The following is a 20,656-nucleotide window of genomic DNA, read 5'->3' on the forward strand; positions in this document are numbered from 1 at the left end:
TAAAAAGAGAGGCCTGTCGCCAACCCCAAGTCTCCGTCAGAGGGGCTGGGCCTGGAAGGGATCCTGACACACACCTAGCCCGGTGGTTTTCAAACTGGGTATCTAGAGGCTCCAGGGCAAAGGTTCTCATCCGCTGCACATCGAAGTCACCTGGGCTTTAGGTCCAGAGATTCTGAATTTAGTGGTGTGAGGTGGGGCCTCAGTGAATCTAACTTACAACCAGCCAGGGCTAGCACCGTTGGTTTTGGGGTGTCCATAAGGGTCCTGGGGATGGGGAGGGTGCCTACTCCTTCTAGGAAAGTACATTCGATATTATTGTACACATTCTGGTCCAATCCCTTCATTTTATAGCAAAAGGAGGGAAGGAAAGAAGGAGGGAGGAAGGAAGGAGGGAGGAAGGAAGGAGGGAAGGAAGAAGGAAGGAAGGAAGGAAGGAAGGACAAAGGAAGGAAGGAGGAAGGAAGGAAGGGGGAAGGAAGGAGGAAGGAAGGAAAGAAGGAAGAAGGAGGAAGGAAGGAAGGAAGGAAGGACAAAGGAAGGAAGGAGGAAGGAAGGAAAGAAGGAAGAAGGAGGAAGGAAGGAAGGAAGGAAGGAAGGACAAAGGAAGAAGGAAGGAAGGGGGAAGGAAGGAGGAAGGAAGTAAAGAAGGAAGAAGGAGGAAGGAAGGAAAGAAGGAAGAAGGAGGAAGGAAGGAAGGAAGGAAGGACAAAGGAAGAAGGAGGAAGGAAGGAAGGGGGAAGGAAGGAGGAAGGAAGTAAAGAAGGAAGAAGGAGGAAGGAAGGAAGGAAGGAAGGACAAAGGAAGGAAGGAGGAAGGAAGGAAAGAAGGAAGAAGGAGGAAGGAAGGAAGGAAGGAAGGACAAAGGAAGAAGGAGGAAGGAAGGAAGGGGGAAGGAAGGAGGAAGGAAGTAAAGAAGGAAGAAGGAGGAAGGAAGGAAGGAAGGAAGGACAAAGGAAGAAGGAGGAAGGAAGGAAGGGGGAAGGAAGGATGAAGGAAGGAAAGAAGGAAGGAAGGACGAAGGAAGGAGGAAGGAAGGAAGCAAGGAAGGAAGGAAGGAAGGAAGGAAGGAAGCAAGACCCGAAGATCATATGCCAAGTTCTTACAACCTGCCCAAGATTATACAACAAGTCACGTCCATTCATCTGATGGACGCTTAGCGAGTACGCGTTGGGTGCCAGGCAGTGTCACTGCCCAGCCTGGGGTGAGAAGCCACGACTGCCGACCGCCCGGGGAACAACGGCCCCCTCGGGTCTGCAGCAGCCCTTCCCTAGCCCTTCTTGCCTGTGGAATACAGTAGGCCTGGCCCTTGACCCTGACTTTCAAGACTCTCCATCAGCAGCTCCCCACGTCTTACTTGGTCCTCGTGCCAGAGCTCACCCATCTTGGCCCTAAGTGGAATCTCCACCCGAACGCCCCACAAGCCTGTCGGAGTCATGAGTCCAAACCCACCTTCCTCCCCGACCCCGCCTCCTCCTCGTGATCTCCCTCTGGGCTAATGGCGGTGCCAGGAGGAAGGGACATCCCCTTCCTCTCCCGCCGCATGCCTGCTTCTCATCAGTAAGCCGTCCACCTTCGTAATCCTTTTTGGAATCTGGCCCCCATGTGTCCCCGGAGCTTTATCTCAGCTCTGCCCGCCCTGCAGCCCCGCTGAATCACTTGCCCACTTTGTTTTCTCATGGCTCCTTGCCTCTGCCCAGGCTTGTTCCTGTATCCGGGATGCCCTTCTCCTTTGGCTCCGACATCACCTCTTCTGAGAAGCCTTCTCGGAGCTCCTGAGGCAGAGTAGAATGTCCCTTCTCCAGACATCTGTCATGGGGCGCCAACGTCAGGTGGGGGGGGGGTTCCTTAAAAATCTTCCCTCTCGACCATGTGCTACCCTATGAAGCTGCTACCTGAGGTTTTGTCTCTGCTTCCCCAGAACTGGGCCCGCGGTGACAGCAGGAAGCATCTCTAGCCATCTTGATCCCTCCTCTTCTGAACCTTGGTGACACCTCCCCCCCTCCGCACATGAGTTTTTCATGAACTTGTGACACAGGAGCCCGGCGGGGCTGGTGTTTTCTGTGCAGGGAAGGCCGACGGCCTGCCAGGGCAAGGCTGGTTCTTCTGAGCCCCTCACAAAATAAGAGGGGCCACGAGGGCTCTGGCAGTTTTAAACCACGGACCCTAAAGCCTTTGACATGCCTCCTCCATCAAGAGGTAGGGTCTCTGTAGCCTTCCCTTGAACGTGGGCTCTACGACGGGTTGACCAACCGAATGAGGCAAAGTGAACTGGGCCACTCCCTGGGCCAAGGCCTTGAGAAACTGGCAACTTCTGCCCTCTGCCTCTGAGGACATTCACTCTGAAACCCAGTGACCATGCTGTGATGATGTGCAGGCTACAGGGAGAGTCCACCCTGCGGCGGGGGGGGGGGGGGGGGCGGGTTTCAGTCAAAAGGCAATATCTTCTGCTACCACGGGAGCGATAATACAGCCCCCAGCTGTCAGGTCACCTGCAGACTTTGCGTTTTTCCAACGATGGCCCCAGACCCAGTAGGGCAGAGAACTTGTCCCCACCTTGTCCTCTTGGAGTTCCAGACTCTCAGAGCCCAGGAGCGTGATCAAGTGGTTGGTTTAGGCCACTCGATATCACTACTCAGCAGTAGAGGACAGTGGGGACAGAAGAAAGGAGCCTGGGACTGGGCACCTAAGGGCCTCACGACACAACTGGCTGTGTCACCATCTAGCTATGTGCAGGAGAAACATCACTCACCAGCTTCAGCCTTAGTCTTCCTACCAGTGCAGAGCCCGATGCAGGGCTTGAACTCATGAACTGTGAGTTCATGACCTGAGTGGAAACCAAGAGTCGGCTGCTTAACTCTTGAGCCATCTGGGCGCCCCCCTACCTGCAAAGTCAATGTTAATGGTGGCTAATGTACGGAGACGATGTGTCAGACACAGCCAGTTAGCTAAAGCTGTGTAACAAATGATGCCAAAAGTTAATTGTCTAAGGCAATAAAAATCATCTCATAGTTTCTGTGGGTCAGAAATTCGGGAGAAGCTTCCCCGGGTGGTTCTGGCTCATGGTTTCCCATGAGGGTGCTTCAAGACGTCCATCAGGGTTGCGGAAGTCTAGGGTTTGACCGGGGCCGGAGGATCATCTCTCAAGATGTCTCACTCACGTGCCTGGCAGGTTGGCGTTGGCTTGCTGGCAAGAGGCCTCAGTCCTTTGACTCGCGGAGCCCCTCCACAGGACTGCTTGAGCGTCCTCATGACCTGGTGCCTCAGTTCCCCCAGAGCGAGGGGTCCAAGAGAGCGGGGCAGAATCCTCGCGGTCTCGTACGAGCTCACTCGGAAGTCACACACCATCCTTTCTGCGACATCCCTCTGATGACACAGAGGAGCCCTCATCACTGTGGGAAGGCACCACATTCAACAGTGCTGGTGCCAGGAAGGAGTTTCATTGGCAGCCGCTTGGCTACCGGCTGGCGACCACCCAGCTGTGTAGACACAGCTAATTCTCCAATGACACCGAAGGTACGTACTGCAAACAGATGCATCTCGAAGAGGAGGACACAGAGGCCCAGAAATGGGAAGTAACTTGCTCAGATTCACAGGGGGGTAAGTGACAGAGTCACAAGATGCCAACTCAGGTGGTCAGTCTCCCAAGGCGGGGTCTAAGCTACCATGACCCCGAAGACAGACCTTCAGCTCCTCTGTGGCCTGGAAGGAACAGGGTGGATTCAGGACCGCTTCCACTCCGGAAAGCCAACCAACAGACGCGTACAGGGTGGTGGGCTGGTGACTCCAAAAACTAGCAAGACAAATGCAGCCTGGGAAGGATGGGACCTGGGGATGGGGTGATGGAACGGGAGGGTTTCACCCAAGGGTCTAGGGAGAGCCAAACTTGGGGGCCCAAACAGTGAGGAAGCAGGGACGGGTTGACCAGAGAATGCTTACGGTGAGGTCTGGGCACTCCTGTCCCCATCACTACCAGCAAAGAAGCTCTTGGCGTCAAAAAGTCTCCTTGGCCTCACCCTACCCAGATGGCATTGTCTCACCCAGTTGTTCAACAAAGGTTACTGAGCACTTATTGTACGAGCCAGGCACAGGACTGGGCAAGAGGGATGTGGCAATACCCAGGCGAGATAAAGTCCTTTTCTACCTGGAGCTTGGAATCTAGCAAGGGAGACAGACAAGTTACCGGCAAATTCTACAAGAACGAGTATGATGATGGGAAGGCGCAGGGATCTTGGGGTTTGGGGGAAGGGAGCAGATCAGGGAGGGACAGGCTTCCTGCGCTCAGCCAGAATGGGATAAGGGTGGGAGGACTTCCAAGCAGAGGGAGAGCCACACAAAGGCTCTGAAGAGAGGTGATTTCCCTCGTTGAGAGGTTGGCGTGGGTAAGGCGGAAGGGGAGAGCCCAGTGACTTCAAAGATCAGGGCAGGAAAGTGGGAGCTAAGGGGGAACGAACGTGGTTCCCCGAAGGAGAGGGGAGTTTTCCGCAGAGGGATGGGCCCTACCCCCGACCCGAACCCAAGGCAGTAGATGGGGAGGACCCCAGCAGGCCTCTCTGCTTACCCTTCTGGTTCCCTGGCCTGTGGGGAAAGACTTGGCCAGTGGTGCCAATGTGCTCATCCTTCCCGGATACAGAGCCCACAGGGCAGGGCAGAGGTTGGGGAAAAGCAGACGAAGCGGGAGTGATGCCAGATCTGGGCCTCCAGGTTTAAGGGTGAGCAGGAACCCCCCATCGTGGCTTAGAAGGGGCGCCCCTGAGGGTGGTCAGACAGTGCTTCCCCACACAGGTGGGGATGACAGAAGCTTAACTCCAAAAGTAAGAGATGAATAGGGACAAGGGGAGGAATAAAGAGGCCTCTCTGATTCCCTGGGTTTTGTCCAAGCCCCAGATGAAGGTGGGGCTGAGCCTCTGTGTCCGGTTTCCTGCTGGGGCAGAGGACCAGGGCCGGGAGTCCAGTCAATAATGCCCCCTCTCTTCACCGCCTCTCCATCCCGTCGCCAAGGCCGAAGCAGGGCCAGTCTCTGTCTCCGGAACCAATGGGAAGAGCCCCTTCCCTGAACTCCCTGCTCCTTCTCCCTCACCTTATCCCAGCCCCTTCCTGCAGCAGGGTGGTTCTGTCACTCCTCTGTTGACACCTTTCAGTGGTTATCAGGGCCCTCAGGCAAGGCCCAAGCTCCTGACCATGTTCTCCAAGGCGTTGCAGAAGTCCAACCAGGGCCATGGTCATGGCTGCTTGTTCACTCGGGTCCCCAAAACCTGGCATGGTGCAAGCTTGCTGAGGGGTGAACTGATGCCCGGTCTGGCTTCCACCAACCTCTCTGGCTGCACCTGCCTTCATATACCCCCAAGCGTGCTTCACGCACACGTTCAACTCCCAGAGGACGCCTCCAGTGCACCCGGATCTGGGAAGACACCGGACTCAGAGAAAACTCAGGCGTTACACGCTCTTCCTCGAAGAAGCTCATGGAGCCACGTGTTTCCCACCAAGAACTTGGGCGACATCAAGACGAATCTCAAAAACGCGCTGAGTCAAAGCAGCCAAGTGCAATTATAAACAGTATGTGACTCCGTGGATAAGAAGGTTGGGAGCAAGCAGCAGTGACCTTTGCGCTATAGAAATCAGAATAGTAGTTGACTCTGGAAAGTGGAATTGGCAAAAAATGGGCACGACGCAAGTTTCTGGGATCGTTGAAACGTTCCGAGTCTTTTTGTACATTGGCTGACGTGCACTGAGCCACGTGGTTAAATCTGGGCATGTTACTGAATGTGAGTTATACCTCAATAAAGTACTGTCAGTATACAAAATAGAGTAACGTTCGCATGAATATAACAATAACGAAAGACCCTCAGTGTCTGGATTAAAGAGCACATCAGATGTAAGCAAAGAGAGAACAATGAGCTGGAAGATGGACCCAAGGAGATTATCTAGATGGCATCACAGTGACACAAAGGTTGAAAGATATAGAAGGGAGGCAGATTACACGGAGGACGGGTTGAAAAGGTCTAGCATACTTTTTTTTAAATTTATTTTGAGAGAGAGAGACAGAGAGCGAGTGGAGGAGGGGCAGAGAGAGAGAGAGAGAGAGAGAGGGAGAGAGAGAATCCCAAGCAGACTCCATGCTGTCAGCACAGAGCCCAGCATGGGGCTTGAACTCACAAACTATGAGATCATGACTTGAATCGAAATCAAGAGTTGGCCGCTTAACCGAGAGTCACCCAGGCGCCCCTAAAAGGTCTAGCATACTTCTAGCCATAGTCCCCAAAGGAGCAAAGAATGGACGAAAAAGAATATTTGAGGAGATACTAGCTGAGAATTTCTCCAAACTGATGAAAGGTATGAATTCACAGATACAGGAAATACAAAATACTAAGAGAATAAATTAAAAAAGAATCTCTTCCTGGATACTTTGTAAAGAACTACAAAATACCAATGAATACCAATGATAGCTCTTTTTTTTTTTTTTTTAAGAAATGTTGACACTTTTTTAAAAAAGTTTATTTATTTCGAGAGAGAGAGAGAGCACAAGCAGGGTAGGGGCAGAGAGAAGGAGAGAGAGAGAATCCCCAAGCAGGCTCTGCACAGTGTGGAGCCTGACGTGGGGCTCAAACTCACGAGCTGTGAGATCATGACCGGAGCCAAAACCAAGAGTCGGACGCTTAACTCCCTGAGACACCCAGGTGCGCCACCAATGGTATCTCAAAAGCAGGGAGAAAAAGGCAGATCACCCACAAAGGAATGACAATGTGACTGAGCAGGCGTCTTCCCCAACAATATGCACCTGTTATATGCCTACACTGTCCCAGGTGCTAAGAACGCTAGGGTGAACAAGACAGCCCCGGCCCCTACCACGCGGAGCCCACGGTCTATCAGGAACAACAGACGTGGAGGAAGCAATTATATCGTGATGAGCTGGCCTGGCTGGAGGGCACGAGAATTGGCAAAAACATCAAACGGGTAGATCTGTGAACTGGGAAAAATTTCTCATCGGTGCCGCAATACCCTGTGTGTTTACCGAGATGGGGTAGGTTTTTTCCTCCATTGGACTCTGGGGGCAGCTCACACATCCTTCCAAAGACTTGGTGACTTCCTCCCTGGACCCCTGGAGGAAAGGGAGAGGGATGGTCCTCTTCAGACCCTTCTTCAAAGTCCTAGACTTTCTCCTGTGGCCACAGTCGAGGTAGCAGTGTGCAGAGGCTACATGGGGGGAAGGAGGGTTATGCCAGAATGAGGCCACTTAAATGCCAGTGATGGGGAGGGGTGTCCGATGGGACGGGGCTTAGGAGCCCACTCCCAACTTCTCCCCACCCTGCACCCACACACAAGACCTTCCACATGCTCCCCAAAACGTCCCTTTCAGGGGCAGCACACTGGACCCAGGTTCAGAGCTGGGAAACGGACAATCCTCCAATTTTAGACTCTGTCTAGGCTGGGGGTTGACTTCCTGCACCATCAGCACCTCTCTGCCCTGGCTCCATTTGTTTTTTTAAAAAACTTTTAATGTTTATTTATTTTTGAGAGAGAGAGAGAGAGAGCGAGCGCGGGCGCAACTGGGGGAGGGACAGAGAGAGAGGGAGACACAGAATCCGAAGCAGGCTCCAGGCTCTGAGCAGTCAGCACAGAGCCTGACGCGGGGCTCGAACCCGCAAACCGTGATCATGGCCTGAGCCAAAGTCGGATGCTTAACGGACTGAGCCCCCCCCCCCCCACACCCCGCCGCCCCCCAGGCGCCCCTGCCCTGGCTCCATTTCAAAGCACTTGTGCACCTTGCCTTTCTCCACGTGGGGGCTAGGAAGCTCTCTCCCCTGATGGGACCCGGGGACTTTGTCCTGTTTAGCCTTATACTCCCAGCGCCCGGGCCGTTATCTCCATCTGAGGCTGATTCCTTCGAGGGGTGGGACTCTGGCTGAGAGAGGTGATCTGGGGAGAGGGGAGCATGGGGGACAGGACGCCGAGGACGAAGTCTGGGAACCTGGGCGAAAGGCTCTTTGAAAGAGGCTGGAAAGAGGGTGTGCAGCAGGGGAGAGGGAAAGGACGGAGAAGGGCTTCTCGGGGTCTGGCCTGGCCGAGGAGAGGCCCCCAGCCCGCGGTCGCGGGGCTCCAGGAGTCGGGCCCGGGGACCCGGGCAGGGCGTGGGCTGGCCGGGACCCGCGCCAGGCCCCGCCCCCGGTCCCAGGCCCCGCCCCATAGGCCCCGCCCCGCCGCCTCGGCCCCGCCCGCCCCGGTATTTAGCGCTGGCGGCCTGGGCGGCTCCGCAGCCGCCGTTTCCGCTTTCTCCAGGTGAGGGTCCGGAGGAGCCGGGACGCCCCGCGCAGGGGCTGGCGGAGCCGCCGTCACTTGGGGTGCGTCCGCGGGTGCCCTGTTCGCCTTCCCTCCTTCCCTCCTCCCACTCTCCTTCCCCCCACCGCGGCCGCGTTTCCCCCGGCCCCCCTTCCCGTGCTTTCTCCCTCTCACCTGGCAGGTGGTCCCGGGTCTCTCAGTGTCGTGGCCTCTCTCCCCCCCCCCCGCCCCTCCTCGCGCCCAGTTCCTCGTTCAACCCTTCCTCCAGGTCTCCCTCGCGTGGGGGGACGGAGAGGTCCCGGCGTGTGTCAGGGAGAGCGCTGTGCAGGCAGCGGGCGCCCGGAGCACCGGGCCTTAGCGAGCAAAGATTGGTGGAGTTAGGTTGGTGACGCTCAAGGTGGCTTGAGTGACTCAGGGGTGCGGGCCGGGCGCTACCTGGAGCTGAGCTCAGGTGGGTGTGGAAGGGACTGTGCACCTGGCAGCACCTGCCTCTGTAGGCAGCGCCCGAGCTCAGCTGGCCTGCACCTGACCGCCAATCACAGACGCCCAGCGCGATTTCAAGCGTTGCCGCCTCCGGTGTAGGAAAGGCAGTGACCCTGGGCTTCTGTGGGCCGAGGGGCGGGATGCCTGAATGATTCAGGCCTGCGCGCCCAGCGTGCCCTGGCGTCCCCTGGCGTCCCCGTGGGTTGTGGCTTTACGGGGACCTTCACGTCTCGGACACGTGGACGGCCGTATCTCCCAGGCGGTGAGCTGCCGGGTCACAAGTAGGCACAGGAGGGAGGGTATGTGGCAGTATGAGCTGCGTTTCACGGCAGCGTCCCGAAGTGTCTCAGATCCGCGAGGCCACCTACCTGGGTGGCTCAGACACCCTCTGCAGCATGTTGTAGATCTCTGTGCGTGTGGCAGTGTTTTGAGCGTGGGAGGCATTGTACCTGTGTGTGTGTGGTTAGCATATCTGGGCATGTCTGGTAGGTCCCTGGTCCCTGGGCGTCTGGTCTGGGTGCGCTAAGCATACACAGGCTGCGTGCCTTCACAGCTCAGGAGTGAGCAAAGGAACGTCCCTGGGGTCTCCAGGGTGCTCAGCTCTCAGGTGTGAGGAGGGCGGGTTTCTCACTGCTGAGGCGGGTAGGGTAGTGGATCTCAGGCACGGGGGGGGGGGGGGGGGCGCTCTCCCTGGGGCTTGTGGGAGCGGCGGGATTCCTGGCTGCTCCTGGTGTGTCCCTCCCTCTGCCCCCCCCCCCCCCCCGAGCGTTTCTGATGGGTGGAAGGTGGAGGCGGCTGGCGAGCGTGTGTCTGGGGTCTCGGTCTCAGGTGCCTTCCTTGGGCTATGTGTCTGGCGGTGACTGCATCATCCTGAGGGATTCCTTCTGCACACATGCTCCCTGAGGCCAGCTCGCTGTGGCTGCTGCGCCTGCTCCGGGACATCCAGCTGGCCCAGTTCTACCGACCCATCCTCGAGGAACTTAATGTTACTCGGCCGGAGCATTTCGACTTTGTAAAGCCTGAAGACCTGGACGGCATCGGCATGGGCCGGCCCGGTAAGGGGCCCCTGCGCCGAGGTCCTGCTCTCTTGGTCCCCAGCCTCGTGGTTTCGAACCCCCTCTGCCCACCGCCCAACACACCAGCCCTCTTCTTTGCCTGTAAATCCTTCTGCAACCTCCATCCCCACCCCCACCCCCACATACCACCAAGTCCTCTGATTCTGACCTTCCCCAGCCCAGCGCAGACTGGCCGAAGCCCTGAAGAGACACCGTTCCGGGCTTAAGTCTAAGAACTGGGTCTACAAGGTGTGCATTTCCCGGTGGGGGCCGTGGACTTAAAGGGCCAGCTTAGGCCCGGGAATGGGGTGGGTTGAGTGTCAGGGAGGAGGACACCCACTTAATTTCCCACCCCTGCTTCAGATCCTTGGAGGCTTTGTACCTGAGCAGAAGGAGACCACCCCCCCTTCAGACAGCCCCCTGTTGTCCCTCCCTGAGCCCGAGGGGGGACTCAAGTGTCTGATCCCGGATGGTGCTGTGTGCAGAGGGGAGCTGCTGGGCTCTGGCTGCTTTGGAGTGGTGCACCGAGGGTTATGGACACTGCCCAGCGGTCAGAGTGTGAGTACCCAGGGGACCCAGTGCATTCTGGGTGCTGGGGCGGGCTGCCCGTCTCTTCCGCGTGCCCTCTGTGCTCTGGCCCCCACGTAGCTGTTCCCTAAGCGTCCTTCCCACCCCCCACCCCCCACTCCTCCCAGGTCCCAGTGGCTGTCAAGTCCCTCCGCGTGGGTCCTGAAGGCCCCGTGGGCACCGAGCTGGGGGACTTCCTTCGAGAGGTGTCCATCATGATGAACCTGGAGCACCCACACGTGCTGCGTCTGCACGGCCTCGTCCTGGGCCAGCCTCTGCAGATGGTGAGCAGACCCGGACAGCGGCTCCCAGGGCAGGTGGGCGGCAGGGTCCCCTGGGCCCGGACCTCTGCTCACGCAGCGCCGTGCTCCCGCAGGTGATGGAGCTGGCGCCCCTGGGCTCCCTGCACGCGCGCCTGACCGCCCCGGCCCCCACGCCCCCGCTGCCCGTGGCCCTGCTCTGCCTCTTCCTGCGGCAGCTGGCGGGGGCCATGGTGTACCTGGGGGCCCGGGGGCTGGTGCACCGAGACCTCGCCACGCGCAACCTGCTGCTGGCCTCCCCGCGCACGATCAAGGTGGCCGACTTCGGGCTGGTGCGGCCGCTGCGCGGCGCCCGGGGCCGCTACGTCATGGGCGGACCCCGCCCCATCCCCTATGCCTGGTGAGGGCGCGGAGCCGGGATCCCCGGGCACTAGAGGGCTCTAGAGGGCTGGGGCGGTGTGGACGGCTCCCTCCGGGGGAGGCTGGGACGAGGATTCTGGGAGGGCCCCTGGAAGTCCTCGAGAAGATCACCCAGCTCCTCCGGGAGGGACCCGTGCGGCCCGTTCAGCTGCATTTCCACAGGTGCGCCCCAGAGAGCCTGCGCCACGGGGCCTTCTCTTCTGCGTCTGACGTGTGGATGTTTGGGGTGACGCTGTGGGAGATGTTCTCCGGGGGCGAGGAGCCCTGGGCCCGCGTCCCGCCGTACCTCATCCTGCAGCGGCTGGAGAAGGGCCGAGCCCGGCTGCCTCGGCCTCCCCTCTGCCCCAGGGCTCTCTACGCCCTCGCCTTGCGCTGCTGGGCCCCCCACCCTGCCGACCGGCCCAGCTTTCCCCACCTGGAGGGGCTGCTCCAAGAGGTGGGAGCCCCCACCTCCCCAGATGCACCCAGTCTCTGGTTTCTCCCAGAGCTCTGCGCACAGGAGTGACAGATACTCCTGGGCTGGGGTCAGGGACCGGCTCTGGATAACCCGGATTCAGTGTCTACCTGCAGCAGGGCCCAGAGCCCTGGGGAGACAGCTTAGGGCTGCGGAGACGGATGCTGAGGGCTGGGGGACGGAGCACGGAACAGAGAGCAGTAGGTTTGACAGGCAGAGGGAAGAAAGGTCTGCATGCGACTGGGAAATACAGCTAAGGCGGCCCCAGCATCTCAGGTGCCCCGTGGAGGGCTATGCGAGGAATGATACGTAACCAGGGCCAGCCCTGGGAGACACCGTGCTAAGTGCTTCACATGTCTCCTTCTTGCACGTTGGCCCGCTTCATCCTCACAACAACCCCGTAAGGCCATTATTATCTGGAGTTTACAGATGGGGGCAGTTAAGGCAGTGACAGTTTAAGTGGAGGAGTTGGGATTTGAAGCAGTCAATTGACCCAAGAGTGCCGTCCCCTAAATCAGTAAACTGCGTTGTTGAAGACTCTGTCTTTACCCTGAAGGCACCTGGGAGCCATGGAGGGATTTTGAGCAGGGGAGTTCCCAGTCACTTTACATGTTCTCTCACTCTGGCTTGGAGCAAGGAGGGATGAGAGGAAGGAGACTGAACAAGGGAAGAGCAGGTGGCTGACAAGGGTCATGAAGCAGAAATGAAAGGATGTCTGCGGTCAGGGTCAAGGCAGCGGGGCTGGGAAGAAAAGGAAAATATTTCCAGAGACACTGGGAGGCAGAGTGGTGCGTGGGAGGACCCTCCCTTGGTTCTCCTAGGCAGAGACAGCCCCCCCCCCCCCTTTGTTGCTTCCTGACCCCTGGGGTACGTCCGGCTTGGTGTGGAACCCAGATCTGCCACCCCCTACTGGGGGATAGGGACAGTCCCCCCGGGCCCGGGACAGAGGACATACCTGGTATGGGTTTGATGGGTGGGTGCATAAACAGGAGTCTCCTTCCTCTCCTGCTCACGTGATCTTGCCCTTCTGACTCAGGCCACAAGCCCTGCCACCCTTTCTTCCTGTCTCTGCAGGCGTGGCCTCCTGAGGCACATTGTGTGAGGGAGGTCACAGAGCCAGGCGCCCTAAGGATGGAGACTGGTGACCCCATCACCGTCATCGAGGGCAGGTGACAGCCTCGGGCCTCCCACACGTCCCCAAGGAGGAGGACTCCCACCTGACCTGCCTGACCCTGGTCCCAATCTGCTGCCCCCCCCCCCCCAGCTCCCTGAACCCTGACCCTCTGCCTCCTCCCTTCCCCGCTGGGCCCCGGGAGCGCCACTAAAGTCGTGGCTCCCACTGGAGCCACCAAGCCCGTAGAGCCCTTTTGTGTTAGGGAGAAAAGAGCCTCCCTTCTTCCAGGCAGCTGCCGCTGCAGGCACACAGCTTGCGAGCTGAATGTGGGCCGGAGCCCAGCCCTCCTCCCCCTCCGTCCCCTCTAACAGTGCCTCTTCCCACAGCCCGGACTCCACGACCTGGAAGGGCCAGAATGGCCGCACATTCAAAGTAGGCAGCTTCCCAGCCTCAGCAGTGACACTGGCAGACTCGGGGGGCTCGCCAGCCACCCGTCCGGTCCACAGAGTGTCCCCTGCCCGGGGCGAGCTGCACCAGGGAAGCACGGATGGGTGAGTGGGGGACACAAGCCCAGCAATGCCTCTGGAAGGGAAGCTTGGGGAGGGGGTCTGGGTGGGGGGGTGGGCAGCTGGAGGGAAGGCTGGACTTGCCTCCCAGCTGGGGCTTCCACTCTGGGGCTCAGCCTGCCTGGGAGCCCCCCCCCCCAGAGTTTCTGGTGGGGGGGGGGCACACTGATGTGCCAGGTGGGGAGAATGAACCGGATTGCTCTCCAACAGGGATAGAGGGAAGGCCAAGCTTCGGGATTTGCCTCCGGCACAGGGCCAGAGAAGGAACGTGCCCCTGCAGAGGGCGAGAGGTGGGTGTGGTGCCGGGGACCCGGCTTCTCGCAATTCTGCCCCCCGCTCTGAGTCCTGACCTTGGTGTCGGCGATGCGGCGGCCCCCCATCTGCCCTCTCTAGCGCTGTGCGTCTCCCCCTGCAGCGCCCGCCCTCTCCGTTCTCTGGGGCCTCAGCTGCCTGGGCTGGGGTGTCTGTTCCACACACCTGTCTTCCTGTCCCCCACGAGCACGGCACAGACACAACGGGGAGAAGGCAGGGCCCAGCATCTGGGCCTCCTCTCAGGTTGATTATTTCTCAACTGTGTAGTCATTTCCAAGAGCCTGGAGTCTGTTCTGTCCCTGGGCTCCCGCCCCACAGGGGGTGGTTCCAGCCCCCCCGAACTTCGCCATGCCAGAGCCGTGACCCGGGGACCCCCTGGCCTGCCATCCTGCCCTCCCTTTGCCTCCAGTCCTTCTCAGCCCAGCCAGCCCCCCAGGGAGCGGCCTCCGTGGCCCAGAAGAGAACCCCTCCCCAGCCACCCCCCGGGAAAACCTGGAGCCGGCAAAGCCACCGTTCCCTCCGGAGGCCTCTTGCCCGACCCCGAGTTGCAGAGGAGGATTATGGAGGTGAGAACTCCCTGAGGTGGCCTGGTGTCCCGAGGGGCTACAGGCGGGACCGTGGCCTAAGCCGGACTTCGTGCCCCGTAGGTGGAGCTGAGCGTTCACGGAGTCACCCACCAGGAGTGCCAGGCGGCGCTAAGGGCCACTGGGGGAAACGTGGTTTCCGCCATCCGGAATCTCAAGGTAAAGCCAGACCCTTCTCTCGGGTTCCCACCCCTCCCGCCCCTGCCCTGTGGCAGCCACTGCCCTCCCTCCTGCCTCCGCAGGTGGACCAGCTCTTCCATCTGAGCAGCCGGTCCAGGGCCGACTGCCGACGCATCCTGGAGCATTACCAGTGGGACCTCTCGGCCGCCAGCCGCTACGTCCTGGCCCGGCCCTGAGGTCTGCTCCCTTGGGTGTGGATACTAGCCTGGGTCAAGGGCCTGGCCACGTGGGACCAAGCAGAACCCGGACAGGTCCCATCAGGGCAGAATTTCCCACCTGGGGAGATCGTTGGCAGGTACGGGAGGAGCCCGAGGTCACGCACTGCCGAATGTCTCCTCCCGCCCTGCCCCTTGGCCTCTGAGGCCTCACGCTCCCTCGGCTGGTTCATAGAAGGATCTCCTCCGCTCTGCCTCCCACATTGCCAACCACGAGGAGAACTCGGAGGGACACAGCTGCCACACGTCGCACCCACAGGAAGCTTCCACTTGCTACAGAGAGCGATCCAATGGCCATCCTGGGCCTCGGGGACAGCCATCCCAAACTGCCGTCAGCTGCCACACGGGTCTCTGTGGGAGCAGTCATCTCGGACGACGGAAGCGATCCCGCTGACTTGGGCTACGTGGCCTAGACTGCCTTGGCTTGGTCCGGGGCCATAATGGACGATGAAGTCGCCCTCTTGAACTCAGAGACGCTGGATCTTGGCAGCACGGATTATGAAACGGGCCAGCCCCCACCCAGCCCGGCTGTCCTACTTCCCATCGTGTCTTCCCATACCAACTCCCTTCTCCTCTCTCCCATCACATACATCTTCCGAAATCCAAAAAGTTACAAAGTTTATATGAATATAACATACAAAGATACAGCCTCCTTCCTAAGGCAAAGGGCAGGATGGGGTGCTTAAGGCTCCGGAGGAAGCTGCACGAAGCACCGGCTGTGGGCAGGGCCTGGGGGAGGCGGGGATCCCCTCAGAGCGCCACGGTCTGAGGTTGAACCGATTGGCCAAGCTGATGCGGGGCGAGAGCGGTCACGCCAGCCATCTTTGGTGCTGCAAACCCTTGCCCACCCCAGCTCCTGCCAGAAAGCCCGAGGGCCCTGGATTCCCAAGGCCGGATCTGGAGCACAGGCCCCGGAAGGGGGCCGGGGGAAGGGAGGGTAAAGCTGATATGCCTGTGTGCCAAGGGATCGGAGAGACAGCGGTGCGAGGGAGAAGGGTTCTCATACATACCCTTCCCCAGGGGCCAAGGCGAAGGAGGCCAGGGGATCGGGGCAGGGGTAGGGCGCCGCGGGCCCTAGACTCTCGGGCATCCCCGTCTGTCCCCTGCGGCAAACGTCGCGGAAAGCGGCCGCCTCTGACAGGTGGCCATCCTGGATTCTGGTTGAGGTGATGGTCTCCTCGCCCTGAGGTGGCCTCTAACTGGTGACGGCAGAGGGCCCAGCGCCTCCTCGCTTCTCGAAGAACATGTAGTCCTGACGGGAGGGCACGGTCAGCGGGGCTGGCGGGGCTGGCCTAGCTCAGCTCTCACAACCCGGGTCCCGAACCTGCACCCGCCCCCGGCCCCCCGCCCCCATAGAGCGTGTCTCTAATCTAGCAGGAGGCCAAGATGCGCACAGAGCCTTGATGGAGAGCGGGGTGGTGGGAGGGGAGGGGGGGCAGCCCACTCACAATGAGGAACGTGGCTCCCAGCAGCACCGCCTTCACCCTCACGTCCAGATCCAGCGGGAACTGTAGGCCGAAGTCATCTGCATCGGTGAGGGCTTCTTGGAGCAGCCCCCCCCACTGCTTGCTGATCCGGCCCACGCTGCGGGATTCATCTGGAGTCTTCACCTGTCGGGAAGGCAGGAGCCAACTGGGGGGGACGTGGCTGACCTCCCCTGCCGCCAGGCCCCCCCTCCCACCGTCGCCGCGTATGAGCGGCGCCGGCTCTGTCCTGAGCGAATCCTTCCAGCGGGTTTCCCCGTGGCATCCGGGGAAACCAAGTCACCCTCGGTCACGCTGCGTGTGTATAGTGCAGATCTGAGTTCAGACTCACATCTGTTGCTCCTGAAAGGCCATACGCGAAAACCGAACATAAGTAGCAGCAGGAACGTTAGCACCGAGTACTCATCTCCGTGTAGGGCTGCTTCCCAGGTTTGTTTTGGTCACCAAAGTGCCTGCCGCCCGTAGCTGGTGAAGTCAGCGCCCTGAACAGAGTGGCCTGGTCCAAGAGGGCTAGGGGGCTGTGCTTGACCAGCCAGCCAGGCGCCTAGAAGGCTGTGCCTGCCCAAAGAGGTGCCTTTACCCCGCAAAGTAGCAAGGGCCCTGTCCAAGCTTCATCCAGAGGGGATCCAAGCCCGTCTGGTGGGGGAGGGGCAGCAGTAAGTGGCCTCTAAGGACCAGGATTTCCACTGGCCTCTCCAGGCCCAAGAACAACAGGCCCTGGGGACGGACGAGGTAATTCACTGTGATTTCCTGATCGTTTCCTATGCTTATTTTCAGGGGCTAGAACTGAAGTGATTGCCTTCTGTGCCCTCCCGGTCCCCTTCCCCCACTGACAGCTCTGGGGCACTTCCTGCAGACCAGTCTCCGGCTGGGCAGGGCCTCTCCCAGCCAGCCCTGCCATCCCCAGTGCAGCCCCAGAGAAGGGCTGCTCATAACTACGTAAAAGGGAGCCTGGGTCTCCCAGGGCCCCACGGGCTGCACGTTCCCATGCAGAGGTCACCCAGTCATCTTTCTATCACAGAGCCTCCACCCAGCTCCCAAGGTGACTCGATTTGTAAAAGTAGGCTTAGGTAGGACACGTCATCGGAAGCCTTGGAAAGTCTACGGGCTTCTCCCTGTGATTTCTCCCTTATCTGCCCTGGTGATTATCCCTTAAAGAACCACAGTGTCGGGGAGGTGCCTCTGTCTTCTGGAAACAAAAGCGCTTCCCAGGCCTCACCGCTGGCACTGTCACCACTTGGGTTCTGAGGACGAGGACGTAGATCACCCGTGGGGTGGGGGCAAGCCGCAGGATGCTGACAAGTTACACTGGTGCTGGCTCCAGGGCCCGGGCTCACACGCTCATGCATAGCAGCTAGCCCGCAGCAGAGCCAGTGGTCATCCTGTGCCCCAAACCAAGCCTGGCCTTAGCTTGTTTCCCCCTCAACACGGGGCGGCAGGTGACAATCAGCATTGGTCCTTCAGAGGAAAGCCTCCCTGCCAAGCTTTCAGAAGGCCACCCGGCCACCCCCTTCTGAATGGAGAACACTGGAGATGTGCTAGGACCCTCCGTGGATTTGGATCAGTGAGCTCAGGGTCTTGCCCTTAGTGTTGGCCATCGCGCCTCACAGAAGCTGCCATCTTGGTTTATGAAGTTCCCAGGAATCTCCCCTTCTTCCCGGTACCTCAAAGTTGGTGTCTGTGCCACAGCCACAGGTCCAGCAGGGCCCCACCACGCGCAGGAGGGTCCGGCGATCGGCATCCTGGATGGACAACTTGGGGATGAAGGGATGCCAGGTCTGTAGCACGTGGCCAATGGTGGTGCCGGGAGGGGCCTGTACTTCCATCTGGAGTCAGGGGCAGGCAGGGTCACTGCGAGCCAGGGCACCCTGGCCCGAGCTCTCAGCTTCTGGGTCTACCACGCGCCCCGCTCCCCACTAGATCTCCCATCCCGTCTGCCACTCCCACCCGAGCTAAGCTTCATCCCAGGCCTCATCACGAGCGGACCACGTTCCATCCTCGGTCCTCCCCATTCCGGCCTGCCCCTCCCCCCACCCAACCCCGTCCCTGGCCCCAGCCATCCCTGCCCACCTCCTGGAGGCCACATGGGCAGCAGCTGCAGCCACAGTGCAGGGGGCGGAGCAGACGCAGCACCTCTCGATCACTGGGGTCCACCACGCGGACACGCAGGGGCCGGCGGGCGCCACAGCACAGGCGCGCGCAGCAGTGGCTCTCTTCGGCCGCCTGCCCCAGGGGCTGTCCGGCCCCCGAGCGCAGTTCATACCGGTTACATGTCTCCCAGCCCAGGAGCGCTGCCAAGGGGGACACGCTGAGGCTCAGGCCCCGCCACCTGCCCAAGAGCCCCCTGTCTCTGCCCTCGTCACGAGGCCCAACCTACTCCTTCCACTCACTTTCCACTCGCTCGGCCTTCTGGTGAATCAAGATCTGATCAATCTGGAAAGGCAGGAAGGTCCGCGCCCGATGTCAGCTGGCTGGTCTGGACGCCAGGGTCCCCTCCTCGTCACTCTCCCCGCCCCCCCCCCCCCACCCCGCGCCCTCCCACTCACCTGCACCAGGAATTCGAGGCCGGAAGGCACCCCGGGCAGTGGCAAGAACGGGGCAGCAGGCCCTGGGGCCCCGGGGCCGGGCGAAGGGAAAAGAGAGAAGCCGGGCGCAGGGGCAGGCATGTGGGGGGGCACTGGTGCCTGCCCGGGCCCGGGGTGCAGCGCTGGCTCCGGGTACCCAGCCGTCACAGGGTAGGGAGGAGGGGGTGAAGGGGCGTGGCCCTTGGGGGGCAAGTAGCCTGTTGGTGGGGGGACAGGGGTAGATTAGACGGGGACCCGCGGCCACATCCCCTCTCCCCTCGGGCCGCGAGGCTGCAGGGCGATGAGATGGGAAGAGACTGAGGACGACGGGGCGGGGGAGCAGGGCGGCGGCTCCCCGGGAGGAAGGGAGGGGCCCCACACGGCCAGTCGGAGCACATTCCCGCAGGGTGTGCTCGACGCCCAGCTCCCGAGTCCGTGGGGGGATAACGGAGACCCTCAGCCTCGCGCCCACTTACCTGCCATGGGAAAGGGGCGAGAGTTCGCCGGTGTCAGTGTCCGGGAGGCTTAGTTTTGGAGGTGGTGGCAAGTTCGGACACAGCCAGACAGACACAGACAGACACAAAGACGGACAGGCAAACGCGGAGAGGCGGCCGCGCGCGGCGCGGGCCCAGGGTCTCTTGGGCGGCGCCTCTGACTCAGGGAGAAACCGAAAGTGTCAGCGGGCAGGGCGGGTACCTGGGACCCTGGATTCCCTCGGGGGCCCCAGAACCGCCCCCTCCCTTTGTTCTCCCATTCTCCGCGGAGGCGGCTGCTGGCAGACGGCCGGAAGGATGGACCCGCGGTCCGAGCGACGGCCCGGCCTCGAGGGAGGCCTCCCGGCCCCCCTGCGCCCCAGTCCCCCCCGCTCACCTGAAGCCCCTAGAAGAGCTGGCGTGCCCAGCGCTCGGCGGCTCGCAGGAGCTCGGGGAGGCGGGCCCGGGCCTCGACCCCGCCCCTCGACCCGTCCAGGCCCCGCCCCTCCCGGCCCGGGCGGCGCGCGTGCGCACAAAGGGAGCCGGCTCTCCTGCGGGGCCGCGAGCGGTGCGCCGGGGAGCTCGCTGGCGTGGCCGGCGTCCCCGCCCGCTCCGCCCCGCCGCTCGACACCAGAGGAGGCCCGCCTGGGGAGCGCCGCCGGCCCAGACCTAGCCCGGCGACCCCCGCCGGGTCTGCGGGCGCAGAGCGCTCGGTGTCCCCGGGTGGGAAGCCAGGGCGGCTGGCGCGGCGCTGGACCCCAGGCTCCTCCTCCCGAGGGCGGTTCGGGCCTCGCTGACGCAGCGGAACACCCTCCACACTCCTTCTTTGGCTTCTAGGACTGGCCCCCCGGCTCCCTTTCCACCTCCCCGGGGGGCTGCCTCCGCGGCTGCTCGCCGTGACGCTGCGGTCATCCACACAGACACCTTGCTACGACAGTACGTCTTCCAGGAGCCCCTGGCCACGTGGGTGACAGGCCGCCAAACGGTGGCAACAGTGAGCGTCCGCGCAGTGAGGTCCGGGGGCGGCCAGGGGACGCGGCGCGGTTAGCAGGAAAGCCTCCCCCCGTCCCCACTGCCAGAGGAGTCGCTTCTTCTGGGTCCTGAGCAGAGAGGCCCGCAGGTGTAAGGAGGTGCTGAGCCTGGGGCCCTATAGGCAGAGCAACGAGGGAAGAGTTGAGAGAGGGAGGCCACCCGCCTACCTGCACGGAAGGCCTGGTGGCAGCTGGGACTTGGCCCCAGGGGCAGCGGGGGGCCCACCGAAAGATGTTAAGACCCAAAGAGAAGGTCGAATTTGGGTTTTAGAAAGACACATCTAAACCACAAGGTGGAGAACCACGAAGGCGCCCGGGGCTGGGTGGTGGACGGCGGCCGGAGGAGCGGGTGCTGTGCTAGGTGCACACAGGAGTGGTAGATCGGGGAGATGCTTACACAGCAAACCTAGAGCTTGTTTGAGGGGTGACATGTGCAGGTGAGGCGTTCCGGATGACCCCAGGTCCCTGTCTGGTGACCACGCAGGTGGAGGGGTCACCCACCAAGATGAACATACAGGGAGGGGCGGCGGCTGGGTGGCTCAGTCGGTTGAGCGTCTGTCTTTGGCTCAGGTCACCATCTCCCGGTTTGTGAGTTCAAGCCCCGAATTGGGGTGTCTGCT

At 60.9% G+C, this 20,656-nt stretch overlaps 2 protein-coding genes across 9 annotated transcripts; one reads left to right on the forward strand and one right to left on the reverse strand.

Moving 5' to 3' along the window:
• The first annotated feature begins 8,201 nt into the window (after positions 1 to 8,201).
• Positions 8,202 to 15,125, forward strand: TNK1 (tyrosine kinase non receptor 1). Of its 6 annotated transcripts, XR_003416674.2 has the most exons (14): positions 8,202 to 8,336; positions 9,586 to 9,812; positions 9,991 to 10,061; positions 10,176 to 10,370; positions 10,508 to 10,663; positions 10,756 to 11,039; positions 11,222 to 11,495; positions 12,588 to 12,682; positions 13,014 to 13,178; positions 13,404 to 13,483; positions 13,773 to 14,071; positions 14,153 to 14,248; positions 14,332 to 14,564; positions 14,660 to 15,125. XR_003416674.2 is itself a non-coding variant. In XM_027047590.2 (13 exons), the coding sequence occupies exons 2-13, from the start codon at positions 9,650 to 9,652 to the stop codon at positions 14,443 to 14,445; spliced, it is 1,992 nt and encodes a 663-aa protein (XP_026903391.1). In that variant the 5' UTR covers positions 8,202 to 8,336; positions 9,586 to 9,649; the 3' UTR covers positions 14,446 to 15,125. The 6 variants fall into 6 exon arrangements, 4 of the variants coding, with proteins under 4 accessions (XP_026903391.1, XP_026903392.1, XP_026903393.1 ...); XR_003416675.2 differs by lacking the exon at positions 14,660 to 15,125 and having other exon boundaries at positions 13,915 to 14,071; positions 14,332 to 14,384; XM_027047590.2 differs by having other exon boundaries at positions 14,332 to 15,125.
• PLSCR3 (phospholipid scramblase 3) lies at positions 15,086 to 19,543 on the reverse strand. 3 transcript variants are annotated; one of them, XM_027047596.2, is made up of 8 exons: positions 19,403 to 19,543; positions 19,009 to 19,187; positions 18,515 to 18,750; positions 18,359 to 18,401; positions 18,039 to 18,259; positions 17,633 to 17,794; positions 15,933 to 16,094; positions 15,086 to 15,736 (listed from the first exon to the last, which is right to left on the reverse strand). In XM_027047596.2, exons 2-8 carry the CDS (start codon positions 19,013 to 19,015, stop codon positions 15,680 to 15,682), a joined length of 888 nt encoding a protein of 295 aa, XP_026903397.1. In that variant the 5' UTR covers positions 19,016 to 19,187; positions 19,403 to 19,543; the 3' UTR covers positions 15,086 to 15,679. The 3 variants fall into 3 exon arrangements, with proteins under 3 accessions (XP_026903397.1, XP_026903396.1, XP_026903395.1); XM_027047595.2 differs by having other exon boundaries at positions 19,009 to 19,183; positions 19,403 to 19,542; XM_027047594.2 differs by lacking the exon at positions 19,403 to 19,543 and having other exon boundaries at positions 19,009 to 19,393.
• Between the last annotated feature and the right edge of the window lie 1,113 nt (positions 19,544 to 20,656).

The sequence above is a fragment of the Acinonyx jubatus genome, chromosome E1 (genome assembly GCF_027475565.1).
Source record: "Acinonyx jubatus isolate Ajub_Pintada_27869175 chromosome E1, VMU_Ajub_asm_v1.0, whole genome shotgun sequence".
NCBI lineage: Eukaryota > Metazoa > Chordata > Mammalia > Carnivora > Felidae > Acinonyx > Acinonyx jubatus.